At 37.7% G+C, this 18,651-nt stretch overlaps 3 protein-coding genes across 4 annotated transcripts; 2 read left to right on the top strand and 1 right to left on the bottom strand.

Annotated features, from left to right (window-relative positions):
• Window positions 1-35: 35 nt before the first annotated feature.
• On the bottom strand, window positions 36-5,777 carry LOC131797245 (deoxyhypusine synthase-like). The gene is made up of 8 exons (XM_059114862.2): window positions 5,561-5,777; window positions 4,528-4,701; window positions 3,777-3,995; window positions 3,184-3,270; window positions 2,948-3,053; window positions 2,596-2,699; window positions 1,134-1,259; window positions 36-464 (listed from the first exon to the last, which is right to left on the bottom strand). Exons 1-8 carry the CDS (start codon window positions 5,750-5,752, stop codon window positions 387-389), a joined length of 1,086 nt encoding a protein of 361 aa, XP_058970845.2. The 5' UTR covers window positions 5,753-5,777; the 3' UTR covers window positions 36-386.
• A 17-nt stretch (window positions 5,778-5,794) lies between these two features.
• Window positions 5,795-12,051, top strand: LOC131797264 (ubiquinone biosynthesis protein COQ4 homolog, mitochondrial). Of its 2 annotated transcripts, none has more exons than XM_059114885.2 (8): window positions 5,795-5,930; window positions 6,836-7,018; window positions 7,589-7,685; window positions 8,341-8,443; window positions 8,935-8,961; window positions 9,881-9,975; window positions 10,395-10,496; window positions 10,686-12,051. In XM_059114885.2, the coding sequence occupies exons 1-8, from the start codon at window positions 5,834-5,836 to the stop codon at window positions 10,855-10,857; spliced, it is 876 nt and encodes a 291-aa protein (XP_058970868.1). In that variant the 5' UTR covers window positions 5,795-5,833; the 3' UTR covers window positions 10,858-12,051. The 2 variants fall into 2 exon arrangements, with proteins under 2 accessions (XP_058970868.1, XP_066021091.1); XM_066164994.1 differs by having other exon boundaries at window positions 11,311-12,051.
• Window positions 11,738-17,448, top strand: LOC131797238 (uncharacterized). Its single transcript, XM_059114856.2, has 4 exons — window positions 11,738-11,830; window positions 12,067-12,408; window positions 16,477-16,585; window positions 17,027-17,448. The coding sequence occupies exons 1-4, from the start codon at window positions 11,738-11,740 to the stop codon at window positions 17,446-17,448; spliced, it is 966 nt and encodes a 321-aa protein (XP_058970839.2).
• The last annotated feature ends 1,203 nt before the right edge of the window (window positions 17,449-18,651 follow it).

An 18,651-nucleotide genomic window follows, 5' to 3' on the forward strand; every position in this document is an offset into this window, starting at 1 on the left:
AGTTTCCTCACAAACTTAAATGACGCATTGAAGAGTGAATTCCAATTTTTCATCTTTTAATACTCCTTTGGGTTCTTAATCGTTAACTGCGCCAATAGTTTCGAAGTGTGCAAGAATTAAAGTCCAAGCAATCTTCACGACATGGCATTGTATTTACTTCCCACGACCTACGAATATTTGAACCATTGTTTATGCAAACTACAATTAAAGGCCAGAACTTTCCATTGAATAAATTCAATTACTGCGGTGACAAAATGTCGAGAATCTTCTGTATTTGGACCACGTCCGCCGTCTTTTAATCTCACTCAAAGCATCCTGGAAGCTTCAAAATTTGTCTCCATTGGCGAAGTTTTTTCCTTCACCTTATCGCTTACCCCCTTTCAATCCTAATTGTCCATTTTAAAATTCCGGGCAAAGGTCTCCGCCACTAAGAGCGGAAAAACCAAGGAAGCGTCTGCATAAACCTAAAAGGAAATAATTATCATATATATTAACACTGGAATAATAAATAGCTCATTCACTCTTCCACCTGTATTCCATTTAACTACATTTGATCTGTAATACAACCACAAATCGCCACCATTCTCAACTGGTCTTGTTTCCACATGGATTAAAGACCGAACTGAAGTACTTTAATAAATGCGACAGCTTTTAAGTTTTCACAATTAGTTATTCTAACGAAACACCCTAACATTCGGTGGCAGTTGTTCCGTTCATTCATTTTTCTTTCATTTGGTCTGATAGTGTTTGATGTAATGAGTTTGACAAAACAAAATGTTGCTGAATCAAGGATAAAATTCGACGATAGCATCCACAATATGGGGCTGTAGAGCTCACCATAAACTCTACATAATCGTGCTCATTGTTCGTAGCTTTAATTGCAAGCCTTAGTTTAAGCAGTATATGTAAAGAAAAAAAAACAAAAAAACAAAAAAGTGGCAAAAATGTCTATTTTCCGTTTCCGTTGGTCGCTTCCCAACTCTGCCAAAGGCGAAAGAAAAATGTTATAACACAACTATAAATTTTACCGAGTTTCCACGCAAATGTCACTCGCTAATGCGGTTTCCCTGACTACCTTCACTCTTATCAACAATTGTTTTTTCAAAAGATAATGAGAAGAAGTTGTTTTTCACCTTTACAGGCGAAGCTGTCATCTTAATTTTTCCCCAGGACACAGCTTCATCAGGCCTGGCACCTGAGTCACTTCCGTCAAACTCCTGGCCTGTGTTGACGAACACAGAGAAGTCGGCGCCATTACGCTGAATAAGGAAACCAAACTGTCACATAATCTTGTCAAACAAAAGGAGATACCTAACATCTCTTGCTGATCCAAACAGCAGGCTGAATACCTAATATATTTAACCCTTGTAGAAGCTTAGCTAATTAACGAGACCTAATAGAGCACGACAGTGCGTTTTTAGAGGTCAGTGGTTCGAATAGTCGCAGGAATTCTGATTTTCTCCTTCGTCCCAACCTTGAGAAAAATTAATAACACTTTTCGTTATTCAAAGATCGAACTGAGAATTAAACAACTTTCTTAACAAGTTTATGACAAATCTCTCAAAATTTAATTTAATTGGAGGTATGAACTGAGTAGGTATGTACTGGGAACTCACGCGCCGCAGCGAAAATGGAAACCTAACAAAATTTTGGGGGCAAGGTGGGGTGGGAGGCGAATGCGATAGACAAAAACGTCGGTCAAAAGGAGTAGCACTACTTCTCGTCACTGCATGCATGCGAGGCTATTTTGAAGGCATAAATGGAATAAGTTTCTAAAGAAACTGTGGTACTGCGTCGGTGGGAAGGTATAGAGCCCTTCGTCAATCGCTCTGACGAAGGGCTAACGCTCGAAACGTTAGCTTTTTTACCCTTTACGGCGGCCAATTTACTTTTTCAACTCAGTTGTTAACACTAAATTACCTGCTATTTTGAAGGCAGACTCTCACCCCACCCCCCTCCCTTCCCAAACCTTAGAACTGCTGTTGAAACAATGCTTGGAATGAAAAAATCTCAACTCGTGAAGGCAAAAGAGGACTTTTAACTAAGGATTTCTAAACAGAATACAATGGGCCTCGGCAGTTGGGAAAGTGGATATCAGCATTCAATGGTTTAATCGTTTTCCAACCGGTTGGCGCACTGCAAAGCCTATTAAGGCAAGGAAATGCTATTCTATCCAACTGAAACGGCCAAATTTTAAAGGTAGCTGATCACTCGATATTTTTTTATTTGTGGTAGTTACCTATAATCATAATACCGTTTGGAAATTTATACAACCTGGGCATCTGCTAGTAAAATAAAGTGTTTGGAGGTACTTTTCTGTCCTCTACAAAACGACGCAAGGAAATGCCTAACTTACAGAACGTGGATCAAGCCCCACTTTTAATAGCTTTGACTAAAACAAAAGTAAGCAAATAAAACAAATTCAGACCAAAATGAGCGTCACTCTTGGTGACCACTTCTTCGTTACTGAAGCCAAATAAGCACAGGAAATGCAGAGGAGAGGAGGAAATTTAAATGAAATAATAAATTGAAGCGATAAACTGTCAAGGATTGAAGATGTCACAGCACTAGATCAGGATGTTGAAAGTAACTCACCATTAGATTTGCGTTGCATATGTGATGCTTCATTAGACCGCCTCCTAAAATTATCATTCCTGTATTTTTGGCATATACTGATATATTGTTCATTTTCCTAATATCTGAAAAAAATTGTTAAAATAAATAAATTGGTAATAAAGGAGCTACTCGTCTATAGTTCAATAATCAATGATCTGAATTGAGCATCTGAATTTTCAGTTAGAAATCTTAAATTGGCTGATATTTCTTTCAGCTCCAATTTCACTTGAGCTGTATTTTTCATTAGCATCCATTTGGTACTAATTATAACACATTTAACATTTGATAAGATCCAATTTCAACAGAATAAGACAAACAAGGTTCTCCTTACCTTCTACAATATCAATAACTAAACCAGGATTCTTGTAAGAGTGAAAATACAGTGTATCTCCAAGTGCTCCATCTGTCAGTGCTGGGTTGAAAATTGGAATATTATTCTGTTGAAAAAAGGGAAAAAAAAACCTTCTACTCAAATAGAGGTTCATTCCACAACTGATCCAAAACGTCAATCCTCTTTTACTATCTAAGTTGCTATTGCAACTGAATAATTAATCTTGTTCATCATACCTTGTAAGCCCAATAACAGACTGAATCTGGGTGATTTATTTCTTTACCTAATCTTGAAATAACCTTTGATGGAGTCCATTTTACACCCTGCAGTTATTGAAAAGAAAATATTGTATGCTTAGACCTTGAAGTACTCTGAAGAACTGCTTAGACAATGCCAAAAGCACCCTAACCAAGGGGATAACTCAAACAATCATCAAACTGATGATTTGCGTATCTCCAAAATGTTTCTAAGGCTCATAATCCTCAAATAGGAATGTTTAATCTATAATCAAACCTTTTCCAAACTTTGTTCAAAGCATCTTCATTTAAATGTACTAGAAGAATCACAAATGTCATATAACAGACTTCTCAACAAAGTGCATTACAATTTGCCTTTTTTTTTATTCTTTGTGATGTTCTGAAATAGTTACAATTAGCATAGTCAGGTAAAATACTTGTATCCACTTTTAAAAGTTTTCCGTAATTACATAATTCCATTAGTTTCTTAAGAATTAATAATGATGTTGCCATTAGCATCTGAACAGACTTAAACCCAATGAGTATTGTAATAATAAATTATAATTGATGAAAAAAAAGTTTATTTAAGGTACCTGTGTTTTTTGTTCTTCAAGCATCTTATCCCATAGTGGTAAAATCCACTCCTCTAATCTACAGTAATTATTGTTTGGTACAAGCAAATTCCCAATTCTGTTTATGCCTTTTTTCCTCAGCTCAATACCTCGCAGTGAGAAGTCACCAAGGTATGATGGAGCCATACATTTTATAAGATCTTCTTCTATACCACCAGCTGTTGTAGCTATACAGTCAACCTAAATCAAATTATAAACAAACTTTACTAAAATGCACAAGCAGCATCATTGATGTTGATTAGAATGAGTCCAAGTTCATTAAATCATAGCATATACTTTAAGTCATGGAGAAACATTGTCAAAGTCTGATAAAAGATTATCCTAAAAAGTGGCCTTTACCTTTTGCTATCTTGAAAAGTTTCTAATTAAAAGAAACAGTAGTGCTGCATCAGCGAGGGGTATTATATGATAATTTGGATTGATCTACCAAGTTGATTATGTGGATTGGCCACGATAGAGAGGTTCTAAAGCTGACATTTTGAGTGTTACCCCTTCATGAGAGCCAATCCTTTGGTTTAAGAACTTCTCTACAATGGCCAGTTCACATTATCCTGAAAAGGACTGCTGTTTGCTGATCTTTCAGTTGCTGGAAGTCATCATAGTTCTAATATGTGCTGCCCTAACCCAAGGTGACTAGTAGACATTGACCCTGATTCATTGCTAAAGTTTTGTGACACAATCCATTTAAGGCAGCAACAATGTGTATACCTACCATATTGTTTTTGACTAAGTATTTAATTGTTTCCCGTACACCACTTGAAATCATGTTAGATGTAAATCCAAGGAAGATTGTGCAATTATCAATTGGGCGCTGACCAGGATCAAGATAATCGCAGTTTGATGTGCCATCTTCAGGTGCTGGAAGAGGTTCCAACTTCCTTTTTATCTAAATAATCAAAAGAAACTTAGGAAAAAAACTACAAATACAAGGAGGTCATTTATGGCCTAAATACTCCCAGAGGCTGTGCTTACATGTATACAATAGAGGTTTCATTAAAATGACTCAGTGAAGATTAGGGTCAGATTATGCAGATGGAGATTTGCTGGTTTCTGTATCAGGAAATGACAAGTGGTGCCATTACTTCTCGAGTTAAACATAAGTCTACAAAAATTGCAATCATGTAGCACTTTATCATATTTCCCTCATTGGTCACAGGCCCCACTTATGGTCCTAAGTGGAGAAAGGATTGTGTGTCCTGCTCAATATGACACAACTCACCAATCAGATATGGCCTAATGGTTTGAACCCAGTCCTCTATTAGCTCGACATGCATAATTTAACTATTCTTCCAGGAGTATTGCAACTCCCCCTTGATGGGAAGCTTATTCATGATCTAAGACAACATCCACCATTTCATCGCATTTCTTCATGGGTATAGTAATAAATTATACTCTTGAGTGTAGAGAGGTACTGTACGTGTAAAGACTAAGTGTCTCATCCATTCAACAGAAAACAATGACCCAGGTCATGGCTTTAACCTGGACTTCCTATTCCAGTTTAACAATAGCAACCATCGTGTCTCTCATGCCATCGGTTGGGTGATAACTCAAGGAGACGGAAAAACAAAAATCCGTCTGAGAAAGGGGAGGGAGCGGCGAAAAAGCAGATGCCGTTTGACTAAGCTCCTTCAAGGGTCTAGTGAAATGTTTCCTATGGCTGAAGGTGGAGGCCAAATCCTCCCTGAGGCGCTTCCCTGATCCAAGGAAACCTTCAAGATACCTTATCTAACCGCCGTCCCACTCACCATGTTGTTAATTTCTACCACTGCTTTTCCGAAGTTGCTGGCCTGAAATCCGGTAGTTCTGTACGACTCGAGTAAAGCGTGATAATCCACCCCATTACTGAAGTCATAACCTCTCACTTCTTCCGAGCCTGGCGGCATAGGTTCACTGGATGCGAGAAGTGCGTCCTTCACTAACTGAGGTACGTCCGCCATCTTTGATTTCCACGCTGCTTAGATCCCAGCCTCTTGGTTTGTTTCAGGAATAGATAAGTCTGGGACTGAAACTAAATTAAAATGGCGGCCATAACTGTTCTAAATCGCAGCCGTCATATCACAAGAAACTTTCATAATCCTTGGAGAATATTAAAGGGAAAACGTTTTGTATCAGCAGGTAAACCTTGATTATTACAATTTGTTGGGAGAATTTGTCTTTGTTAGATGAAACAAGAGAGATTACCTCTGTGATGACTCAATCGACGAGACAAATTACCAAGCTAGCGTAGCTCATCGAGAGATTCTTTTAAGCCTGTAGCGCAAAATATTTCATTTCTCCTTACGAACCAGCTTGTTATTACCCTGCCTCCTTTGCAAACTGAGCCTCACCGAGCACCACACCATCACTCGGCACTTATGGTTCTAGAACAATTTGTTGATGCCAAGTGATGGTGCGGCCCCCCTGAGTAAGTGGTCACAAAACAAGCAAAGCACTGTGAAAGTAAGGTGTGGTATTTGTTAAGAATTTGACTGTATTTTTACTTCCCTAGAGCTGTCATAAATATTCCCATACAGACTCTTATATTTTTTGCCTTGAGCCTTATTTTGCAAGATGATTATCTCACAGCTGGAGCTTGGGTTACCTGTGTTTCAATAGGAGAAAATGAAAAAAGAGGATTACATTTTGTGATTTAAGCATTCTTAACATTATTTTATCTTTCAAAATATCTTAACTTTAAATGACTGCACAGAAGATATTCTGTGGAATTTGTATAAATCTAGGGATTCAGGTGAAGATGATAGCCAGACTGATGTGAAATCTTTGCAAAGTAGCATCATTTCACAGCAGGAGATACAAATCAGAACTTACCAGTAAGAACAGCAAAAAAAAATTTGTGTGGATACAAAATCAATATCCTGTATATGTTATTGTTTTTTTCTGTGATTTGAATTTTCTTTAGAAGATTAAATTTTGTCTTTAAAAATTTTGCCAGAATTTTTATTTGTGTGTCCTTTATTTAGTATAATTAAGTATCAGTAAGGTAGAGGGGAGACTAAGCCATTTCACATTTTGTCCAAAAGGGTTAGAGTTTGATGACGCCATTAGCGACAGCATCCCTGGTTGGGAGGATGATATGGAAGAAAGCAACCAATCACATGATGGATTTCAGCTTTATGAGTCACATATCCCCACATCTATGATGCAGAAGGTGCTACTGACAACTGGGTCTGCCCTGATGGCATTGTACAATCCAGCAAGAGCAGGTAACGGACATTGTTTGTTTGTAGTAATGGTATAAATCTCCATCCTGTGACTACTGAAGATAACTACTTCTTACCCAGTCACCTTTGGATCCTGATATGACAAACCCCTTTATGAGAAAAACTGATGACAATAATCAGCTTTCTTCAGTAAGGTTTCTTCACCCACTGCAATCTTTATCTAAGAAGACTTCATCTGCAGAAAGCATAAAAAATACAGCCCATTCTTCTAAATTTTTTACTCAGAAAGGTTGCCTGGCATTCTCCCAGTTGAGTCAGCTAACCAGAAAATGGTTAGTAAAAATTGATTCAGTTTTATCCAAAAATTTGATGGTTGATGTTTCAAAGTGATATAACAGCTGTTTGGACGTGCTGGTAAATTCTGATCATAAGGGGTGTGGAGAAGGTGCTTGATTAAGGGGAAAGGGGTAACTATATATTCCTGACAGCTAAGGGGGAGGAGTGGGGGGGAGGTGTAAGAGCCATTTGAAAACTGGTCAGTGGTTTTCCATACTTTCAGATACCTAGTGAATGTTTGAAAAAATTTCAATAAAATGTTTGTGGATATTGTAGATATGGTGGCAACACTAGGAGAGACAACAGGATTCTTAGCACTTATGAACATGCACAAAAAAATGCAAGCAGATGCAGTTGGACAAGAGATATTACAGTAGGTGAAAATGGTGTCATGTGTAAAATAATTCAAGATTTATTTTTAATGTAGGCCTCTGATGTCAACCTTGTTATGGATATGTTAAACTAATTGCTGCTTTAAATACTCTTGGTTGAGTGCCATATCTTGCCTATATTTATGTTGATTGGGTAGAAGTAAAAACCAGCCGAGCAACTATTTGAGTGAAATTTGAGGAAGTAAATTCTGGGGTTTTTTGTAGTCTCTGTTTCTCACTTTCTGTTCATCGCCTTTGATTACATTTTACAGCTGCTCTTATTAAATAATTGGATACAAGTCATACACATGTAATATAATGATCATGAGGACCATTGTTGGATGATTAAAATTTGCCAGATGCTAAACTATTAGAGCAATACCAATTGACTGAAACTTGACTGATAGTCAGCTTATGATTTAGTCAAGGTGTCAGCTAACTATTGGCATATTGAGATGAGAGACATTAGTTAAACTTCACTTGCATATCATTACCAGTTCTTATTGGCTGAGTATTGATCCATATATCAGTTGACCTATATATTGGATAATATTTCAAATGATAGATCAACTAAGGCTACAGTATGTTGAGTACACACAAGCCAGATTGACTTGAGCATTTATTTATTACACTTGTTTTGTGCTGTTTTACTTAAAGAGAACGTCCTCGCATAAACTCATCCATAATAGACATGACTAAGCTTCGACAACTTCCTGATGGATCATTTGGAAGAGAATATGCCAGAAATATGGACACTTATGTAAGTTTGTTCTTTAATTATGGTACTCTGTGAAAAGCATGTGGACTGTTGTGCATCTTCATTTACACATAGTTAGCCTAAGTTTAAAAGTTTTTCCTTTGTAATCCAAACTTATGTTGTGTCTCAAGTATTTCAATATTCCAACTTTACAATGAATTCAATTGGCCAGGGGTAAAAACAAAACAACAAATGAACAAAGCAAAAATCTTGGCATTGTTCCCTTGAATTATTTCTGAAAGAAAGAGAGGATGATTAATAGAGGAGGGGACATTTTCACCCATCTACTTTTTTGAATGCCCTAGATTTTATGTCATTTTCAAAGATAATGAAATACAATCAGTGTTTTCTCACCAAGGGAAATAAATGCACCAGCTAACATGCTTGCCAGTGAACAATGTATTTAGTATTGATTTAAGTATTTGTGAAATCTCATCATTTTTCTCTAAAATTTACTTATTGTTCTTCTCTTCATCTTTTTGACCATTCAAAAGAAAATTACAGCTGACAGTAGAGATGAGGTAAGCATTGAAATTTAATCATTCAACAAATAAAACAAAGCCTTGTTGTAGTAAAAGTTACTAGTAATCAAGTTGCCTCTTGTAAGTCAGTGATAGTTGAGGAAAGTTGTGCACAGCTCATGTTATTGGATAAGTGTTATGCTATATAATACAAAAATTATCAGGTGCTAAACTGCTGAATTTATCCAATGTAAGTGGAAATTTGTAATGAAATCTTTGTCCCTGTGATTAGTGGCATGGATTAAGACGGTAATTGTGAAGAAGAGCTCCCCAAAAAACCTGTCGGCCGACTGTCGGCCGTTTGTCGGCCGACAGTTGGCCTACAGACGGCCGACAGGTTTTGCCCGAAATATTGGCTACCTGTCGGCCGACAGTGGGCCGACAGTCGGCCGACTGTTGGTAATGTGTCGGTAACCTGTCGGTAGCTTGTCGGTAAAACGTTAACACAAACCTTAATGTTTTCGAGTTTTCGATTAAATTATCTTCCAATGCGATTCTTAGATTGTCTGGTGTGTTGTAAATTATGCAAGTGATATATCCTATACGCATCTGATATACCTTTATCTATATCTTTACATACTTTCAACTTTGCCGTCGATCGGTAAGTAGGTGAAGTCTGTCGAGTCATACATCACCATTATGGATTGTTATGTCACGTTAACTGTTCGTTTTTAACACAATTTTTCTTTTTCTTAACCTGTTGGTAACCTGTTGGTTAGCTGTCGGTAGACTGTCGGTAACCTGTCGGCCGACAGTCGGCCGACAGGTTTTTTGGGGAGCTCTTCTTCACAATTACCGATTAAGACTTTCCTCTCCTCAAACAAGTCAAATTGTCTCTGTTACATGTCACCATGTGGTTTTCTTATACATGTGGTTTTCTTAGTCATAAGATGAGAACTTCTGCTTCTAATTCTTTCAGGTGAAGTATGTTGATGACAAAGATCTTGCCTACGTAATGCAAAGATATAGAGAAGTTCATGACTTTGTTCACACACTGGCTGGCTTGTCCATAAGGTTTGTGTCCTTGGTGTGTATGAAAGATGCTAAATTTCCACTTGCAAAGTGGAAGGAATGTGCCATGAACAAAAATAATAATTTTCATGGCTGCAAGAAAAATTAGACTAAAAACCAGCTGGACCAAAACACTTTACATGTAGCCATTTGTAATTTGAATAGATTTTGTCTCTGATCCTGTTTTCTGATCATCCAAGCAGGTGATAGTTGCTCCTAAAAGAACTGAATGATGTTTCAACAAACTATTGTTGTCATCAGAGTCAATGAAAATATTCCATATTTCAATAGCTATTGTCTAAATGTCAGTCACTGTCATGGAGAGCAGTCTTTATTCTTGATGAACTGCTTTTGCATTCAAACCACTAAATTTTTATTATAATAATAATAATAACAATTTTTTTAATTATTATAACTAACAGTGTACCACATGAAATAGCTGTGAAGTGGTATGAGATGATTCAAACAGGCCTCCCAATGTGTGCCCTCAGCTCATTTGTAGCTCCAATTCGACTTACAGGGAGGTAAGTTGTGATTCTGCCATGAATGTTGTAACTATTCCCTTTTTTAATCTAGTCTTTTGTGCCTATGTTTCTTGTATCTAGGAAGTAACCCATTTCTCTGGCTTCACTTTATTTTTGATACACGTGCATGCAGTGTTTTCTGATCCGTTATCTGCTGTCAATAGTCTTCCTTTCTGTGTTCATTTACAGACAGAGGGCAGAACTAAGGAAGTACTACATTCCCTGGGCTGTTTATTGCGGATATCAATCCAAGTTCTTTCTAAATGTTTATTTTGAAAAACACTTTGAAGAGCCTATAGATGAACTGCGACAAAGAATGAACTTTGTTCCCGCTCCAAAAATACCAAAGAAACCTGTGTAAAACAGATTTCTCTGTGTAAAATAGAGTTGTGCCTTCAGTGCAACTACTTTTCATGGGGTCATTTTCACAAAACTGACCAATCCAGTGAATTTAAAAAACATTATTTGTTCCCTTTGCATGTTTTTGTGCTGAGCACAGAGTTGCACAATTGCAATCATTGTTTGGTTTCTTTCGTTTAAGTGACCCCCATAGCAGTAAAGTACTAAGAATATATTTAGGTATCTCCAAAAATTTTGATAGGGACACCGTTGGGACCAGCGCAAGTGTCCCCTGGACAGAGGTTGAGCTGGGCTATGTTAATAATTAATAAGCAAAAAGAAAACAAATTTTTTTGTTATTCTAGCTTGAAGATGCACTGGAGTCTTTATTTCAAGCATCTAGATAATTTATTTAAAAAAAAACACGATTAACAAAACTCTCTGCGTTATTATATGTTGAATTTCCACATTTCAGTACATTGATTGATAGATCAAGAACTTGGCAATCAACATCAAACAGCCAAAGTATATGTGGCCAACTTAAAACCAATGACTATGCCGGAATGAGCGAAACCTGGAAACTTATTCCATAATGTAACACGTAACGAGCACTTAACTTTCCGTGAAATCTCCGTTTCTGCGTCGATCAATTCGAAACTTCAACAACCCCACCCCCTCTCCTGGGCATTTTAACTTTTTAAGATTGGATCTTTCAAATTTCCCCCCCCCCCCGGCCAAAATTATCCTTAAATTCTCCACCCAAACGCCGGATTCGATCGTCAATTGTTTTGTAAAATGCAAGATTAACGACCCTAACTTTCTCGTAGACCTTTTCTTCTAAGCCATCTGCTTGCGAAAGTAAACTTTTTACCTTTAAACACCTACACATTTAACGATAAAACATGTGCATTCTGCTGGAAAGACTTGTCAGTTCTGCTTCAAATTCTCCACCCCCTGGGCAGGAACGTCATTCAGATACCTGTGGGTTCCCCGGGGTAAATGTAGAAGTTTCGAATTGATTGGGGCTTCACAGTCGGAATAAAGAGTTACTCGTGTATACCATACGATACGCGATACAAAACTAGAAGTTTCGAAAATTACTAAAATAACATTGTAATTGGTTGAAATAATAACTGATAGCGCAGGTGGCATTATGAGTTTATAATAAAGAGATGTAACTTTATATTCGGAATTCATTAAACAAACTGCAATCATATTCGCAATGTTTCAGGCGAGGCTGACTTCGCAGAATATTTTGTTCCTTTACATAGTGTTTCCTTTTAAACAATCTTTATTCTCCACAAGTTTTCAACGTGATTCTAAGTTTCGTGTCGCTTCTTTCATCGACCATGTTTTTCACGTTCTTGATATAGTGGAGCTTGAATCCAGCCTTGTCAGAGATCGATTAGATTGTGTGCTTCAATGTTTAGAGGATCAGCGATGTTTCTCAACAAACCTTGTTGCTAAACCTGATATCACTGGTAACTATGTTTGTGAGCTGCTTCCCACAGACAAGTATAACGCTTCTTACAGCTTTAAACCAAGTCCACATTTCCATCACTACAGTGTTAAGGTATGGTTTGCTTAACAGCTGCATTTTACTTAAGCAGTCTTAAAATCGTTTTGGTTGATCTCTAAAGTAAGACTACACCTTTTTCGTGACTTTAATTTCCTTGGCCAAAACAAACTTATTTTCACTTTGGATATTACATCCTTTGCACTGCTATTCCCAATGACGAAGGTCTCCGGGCCCTTAAACATTTTTTTTTTGATCAACGCACTGTCAAGGAATAAAGGGGTAAGTTTCTAAAGAAACTGTGGTGCTGCGTCGGTGGGAGAGTATAGCAGGTAATTTAGCGTTAACAACTGGGTTGATATCGCTCTGACGAAGGGTTAACGCTCGAAACGTCAGCTTTTTTACCCTTTCGGTGGCTAATTTACGTTTTCAACCCAGTTGTTAACACTAAATTACCTGCACTGTCAAGGAACCTAGCTCTGAAACACTTCTCCGTCTAGCCGAACAAATACTTACACTCAATTGCTTTTCATTCGGTGGCAAATACTACAAACAAACTAATGGCGTAGCAATGGGTACTAAAATGGGACCCAGCTCCGCATGTCTTTTCGTAGGTTTTATCGAACACCAATTTTTTAGTCAATGCCACGGCCCAAACCTGAACTCTACGGTCGCTACATTGACGACTGCATCGGTGCTACCTCCTCTGACAGAGAGGAGCTCACTCAATTTATAACCTCCGTATATTCCTTTAACCCGGCTCTGAAATATACCTGGGAAATTTCTGACGCTTCTTTGGCTTTTCTAGACATCAAAATTTCAATTGGTGGTAACGGTTTATGCACTAGTGTTTATTACAAACCTACAGATTCACATAGTTACTTATTTTATTCATCTTCGCATCCATCACACGTCAAGAATTCCATACCTTTTTCACAGTCCTTCAGCCTTCATCGTTTATGTAGTGACGACTCTGATTTTTCGGAAAAATCAGTTTTTCGATGAACGTTGCTATCCTGTTTCTGTCGTTCAAGCGGGCCACTACCGCGTCCAACAAATTGATTGACATACGGGCAGCACTACAAACGGCTGAGAAGGAAAATACTGATCGCATTCCATTTACTCTCACATTTCACCCTCACCACCACGCAATTAAATCTATAATTCCTAGAAAATGTTAATTACTTCAAAACTATTCAGAGATTGGTACTATCTTTTTGCAACCTCCACCAATTTCATTCAAATGTGACAAAAACATAGGCAACTTTTTGGTCAGGGATTCGTTTCAAACTGCTATAATCAACCTGGAACTTTCAAAGGCGCTCGCTCACTGGATGCAAAACTTGTCCTTTCATGCATAACGCAGAGAAAATCGGGACCCTTAGAGATCCATTAAAATCACTAATCAGTTTATGTACACCTCCGCCAATGTCATTTACTGCATAACTTGCACTTATTGCGAAGAGTCAAAAAACATTGGTGACAGGAAGACGACTAGGTAACTGATTCTGAGAACACCTTCGCGACGTAGAAAGAAATGACAAGGACGCATCCAAACCATTCGCTATACACTATAATCTCCCTAATCATTCTAAGCAGAATATGGTAGTTTGCGGCCTTTCCCTACATCTCGGCAGTTCGGAAAGCCGCAAAGCTTTAAAACAAAAATTAATCTCTCAAATTAGCACTCTTAATCCTCACGGTATCAACGGGCGCTTTTCATTCAATTTATTTATTCTTGTTTCAGTCCTCGTCACTACATTCCACCAATAGCGTAGCTCCATTTTTTGCAAATAAACACATTAACAACCCACAATTGTTCCATTCGCTCTGACGAAGGGGTAACGCTCGAAAAGTTAGCTTTTAAACTCTTTACGGTGGCTAATTCACGTTATCAACTCATGCGGTTGATAATAATAAATTACCCTATATAGGATGACACCAGTCAGGTTACAGAGGCAAGCCACATCACTTCCGCGATTTAATCGGAATTTAACATAGTACTATTTATTTTTTATTTCTTACGCAATATCTCCAGTTGATTGACCGAGCTATGCAGAAGGCTCTCGACACCGACAGAGCAGGGACTGAAACAAAACTGTTTGTCTAGACCTCAATAACTCAAAAAGTGATTGTATTTATCCTTTTGCTTCTTTACTCAAACCCAGCATACTATTTTTGCCCGTTAGAAGGATACCTTCTTTGACCTCATTGCCTTGGGTTATCCTGTTCCAAGAACCGTTTTTAATTTCAACAACAAATTTACTTATGCCTAAATTTTTCCCACACAATAAGAGTAACACAAGAGAGTAATGAATTAGCCCCTAGGGTGAGCTTAATCACCAAGACTTCCCAACTGGAGCTTACATGAATTACAAGCTTATTAAAAACCACCAAGTTGTTTCCTGAACTTTCGCTCAGCTAAAATGAATACCATATATGGAATTTACTTCTTTGGTTGAAAAGCCTGCAATTTCAATAAAAGCTTGTAACGGCTTTACAATGCAAGCTTATTACTATCTAAACTAAATGTGCTCGTGGACAATGGGACAAAAAATTGAGAGTGGGTGAACGGAATTTGGGGAAAGTTCCCTACTAACTTTTTCAGCGCCTAAAGACCCTCAAGAATTTGAATTTTTGGGGTGGTAGTTTTCAGCATGAAACGCACGCCTTGTCCTGTTAGAGGTTTTTTTTAATGTTTTAGTTGAAAAACAGGAATTTTGAATTTGAGTTGATATTGATAACTAAACTCTAGACTATTTCTAATGAATGCTCAGTACCACAGTGGTTATGTTTTCGGTGGTTTAATCAGACAATCATCAATCCAGCAGGTGTTCCTTTCTCTCTTTCGCTGAAGATTCATCAACGTTAAGTTTCCTTACGCCCAGCACACTCTTCAACTATTTTTTGCAATTAGGAAAGGAAGAAAGTGATGAAGAATTATTTCGAAATTTAGATATATACAGTGCCTCCATTTCAAAAGAAGTCAATCTCTTTAATTGAAATGCGATCTATATGGAAGTTTATCATGAACACAAGAGGCTTTCGTAGTATTATTTTTTGTCTTGTGCTTTTCAAGACTCGCATATTTTCCACTGATGGAAATATTAATAAGTCTGAGAGACGTTTTTGTACCTTAGCGTTATCGTGTTTTCTAGAAAGCTACAATTTTAAGGATGAAACATTTTGGCCTCTTATTTTTCCTAATTAGCATTCATAAAAATGTTAATTTTGGATAAATTGCCACCTATCGTGTTTTGCCCCCTTAAAGATTAACTTAACCGTTCGAGAATTGTCTTTGAATATGCTAAATTTCGATTGCAGACGCCGCACTTTCGAAAATAAGTCCGTTTCACAAACAGTTGCCGCCCTTGTTATCTGAGTGCGAGAAGAATGCCTTTAAGTTTAGCCTTTGAGTGATAAGATCAGTAGATCGCTACTGAAGAAATATAGCTAAGATCGAAATGAAGACTGGGACTTGCTACGTCACAGGCCAGCCAGGTTTTTGAACAAGATTTGAAATAAAAGGCGTTTTAGCACATTTGAAGAATAGTTTCGAATTGGAGTCACAAACGCAACACACATACTTTTGAAACACAGCTATACTAAACTGTATTATTTCTGCAAAATGTACTTCTTCTTTTAAGGGAGGAGGAAACCTTGTTAGGGCGTAGAAGGTGGCCCATTTAATCATTGACAACGTTTTTCAAACTCAAAGTTGAAAAACTGTTTGTTCAGATCCAGCGAACCGCCACAGTTTCTGGATCTTGTGCGTTTTGTTTGCCAAATAATTAATGCATTTGATGTAAGAGGGTCTCAAAGCGGTTAACCGTTAGCCGTAAAACGGCCAAAAATGAAGTTGTTGGGCGTTAAAATTGACAAATTTTAACCGTTGATCGCAAACAGATTAACTGTGAAAATTTTAATGGCGACCACAATTCAAAGTTATCAACCGTTAGCCGAAAATTGGCTAAATCTTAACCTTTAACCATCACCCGATTGAGACCCTCAAGTATAAGGAAAAAAGTTTCACATCATAAAGCATCGTTTATGTCCACTCCTATATTCTCGTGTTAATTCTTATGGACATGAAGGTATAACAAAATGTCAAATGCTCCCTCACAGAGTCCATGTTTATCAAAACCTTGTCGGAATAACAGCAGCTGTCGAGCCTTGTATCAACTGAATGATTTCTGGTGTAAGTGTCAAGCAAATTACTCTGGAAAATATTGTGGTAAGTGTGATTAAGTAAGCCGGTAGAAGCCACAACACTAAACCATCCAGTCGTCAAAATATATTTCAAATATTAAAAGTGGTAGGAAATTAGGACGATTTTAAACACACCGTTCAAAGCTTTTACATTAAGTACGTTGTAATTCAATGATATAGAATGTTATTGTCTGATATGGTGTAAATGATAATTACTACATAGCTATAACAGTGAGAAGCCCGCTGACTTGAACGTACTGCTTGTTTTTGGGAGTATGTATCCATAGTGACGGTTCATATAGCGAAAATCGAATGTTTTACCGTTCCTATGGCAACTGTATCAAATTGACATGTTGATCAATTACATCATGGAGCTCAACCAATGAGGAGCCGTCTTACGTTTTAGAGGTACGCTGTTGTGTTGGTAACAATCAACCATATTGTCGTCAATTTTTCCTTCCTATAGAGAAATGGCTTGTCGAAATACCGGGGGATGTTTGCATGTATGGGAAAGGCGATAAGCCAGGGGTGTTTTTCACACCAATGGCCGGAAAAATCTACTCTATCAGGTTGGTACATATTTCTGGTAAGGTGAGCTGCACACCTGAAGATGAAAGTAACTGGGGTTATGGTTCCTTCATCGACACAATTCTAACAGATAAGGACGACCACGTTGTTTTCCCAGAAGATCACAAAGCTAATTATTACCGGCTTCCTGGATTCACAGGCAACTCTTCTGAGCTGGTCTTAACATTTACTTCTCCATTGGTGGTGACCGCTGGTCAAGAATATCGGCTGTGGTATTGGGAAGACCTCGTCAACGATACCGAAGAAGACAACAAGCCTGGACCATCCTGCATGAAAGTTATTTATCTTTTTAGCGATTGATTTTCGTAAATTAAGCGAGGATGAGTTTAAAAGCAGTCCAAAACTGCTTACCTAATGAAAACTGTCGGAAGTAGAAAAAACAAATCATGTAAGACTCATTGTCAGCCAGTCAACAAGGTATAAAATCCGTCCAATTATTTATCCTTCAAATGGAAGAATTTTAGAAAATAGCATTTTGAATTTTTCCTTACAGTCCTGGTTAGGTTTAATTAAAAGAAACCACACAGCAATACAAGCTGAGAAGAGGATGTTTGTGATTTAAGCGGCATATTTGTTGTACTGAGTTTGAAGTGAAATATCACCACACTTATACGAATGCATGCTGACTATGTATCCATGTATTATTTTAGGGAGCAGATCGAAAACAAACAAAATTGAATTCAGGAGGAAGCATATAGATACTGTTATTACTTTTGGATCTTAAGTAACCCTAAGCAATGTAAATCTTAAACCAAACATTTTCGAAAAATAAAACAGGGATATCAGATAATCCTCGACCAATCAAATTGGTCGCATCTGCATTTGTACCTGACTGGTGTAATAAGGCGCTAACCGGGTGAGTTTATGGGTGACTCACAAAGAAGGTGTAATTACCCAGAAGGCATCCCTTGCCCGTCCATGCTCCCTGCCAAGTCGTTTCCCCGAAGTACAACTGGAGCTAGCACCTGTTAATTTGGCGTATGACAGAAAGAACCGATGTGATTTATTGACTGAAATTTACTTGATACAACAGCTGAACCTAATCTTGTTTTAACGTCCGCATTAGCGAGCTAGATAAGAAAATCATGGTGTAGGTCTTTATATTTTGATTTAGCAGAGGAAGTTGTCTCAGAATCAGTCAGCCATTAAAGGTGTTTTGATGAGACTTGCCCGCCAGTATCAAGTATACGGCAAACTCGAACACTATCAGGGCTAAAAATTCTCCCGAGGTGAACTAAGCAACTTACCAGCAAAACAATAGTCAACTACCTGATGCGAGAAATTAGTAGTTTTGTACAAGTCATAACATGGTTTTGATTGCAATTTGGCGTTAAGAAGCACGTGTGAATTTTCCAAAGACAATAAAATTTCACGAATCCATAGTTTTTGAAAAATTTAAAGAACATCACAGAAAGTCAAGATAGACGAAATTTTGCAAGCGTGCGCACGCTATTTTTAATTTGCACTCGTTACAATTTTGCACTCGTGTTACATGAGAATGCA

This window comes from Pocillopora verrucosa, chromosome 4 (genome assembly GCF_036669915.1).
Source record: "Pocillopora verrucosa isolate sample1 chromosome 4, ASM3666991v2, whole genome shotgun sequence".
NCBI lineage: Eukaryota > Metazoa > Cnidaria > Anthozoa > Scleractinia > Pocilloporidae > Pocillopora > Pocillopora verrucosa.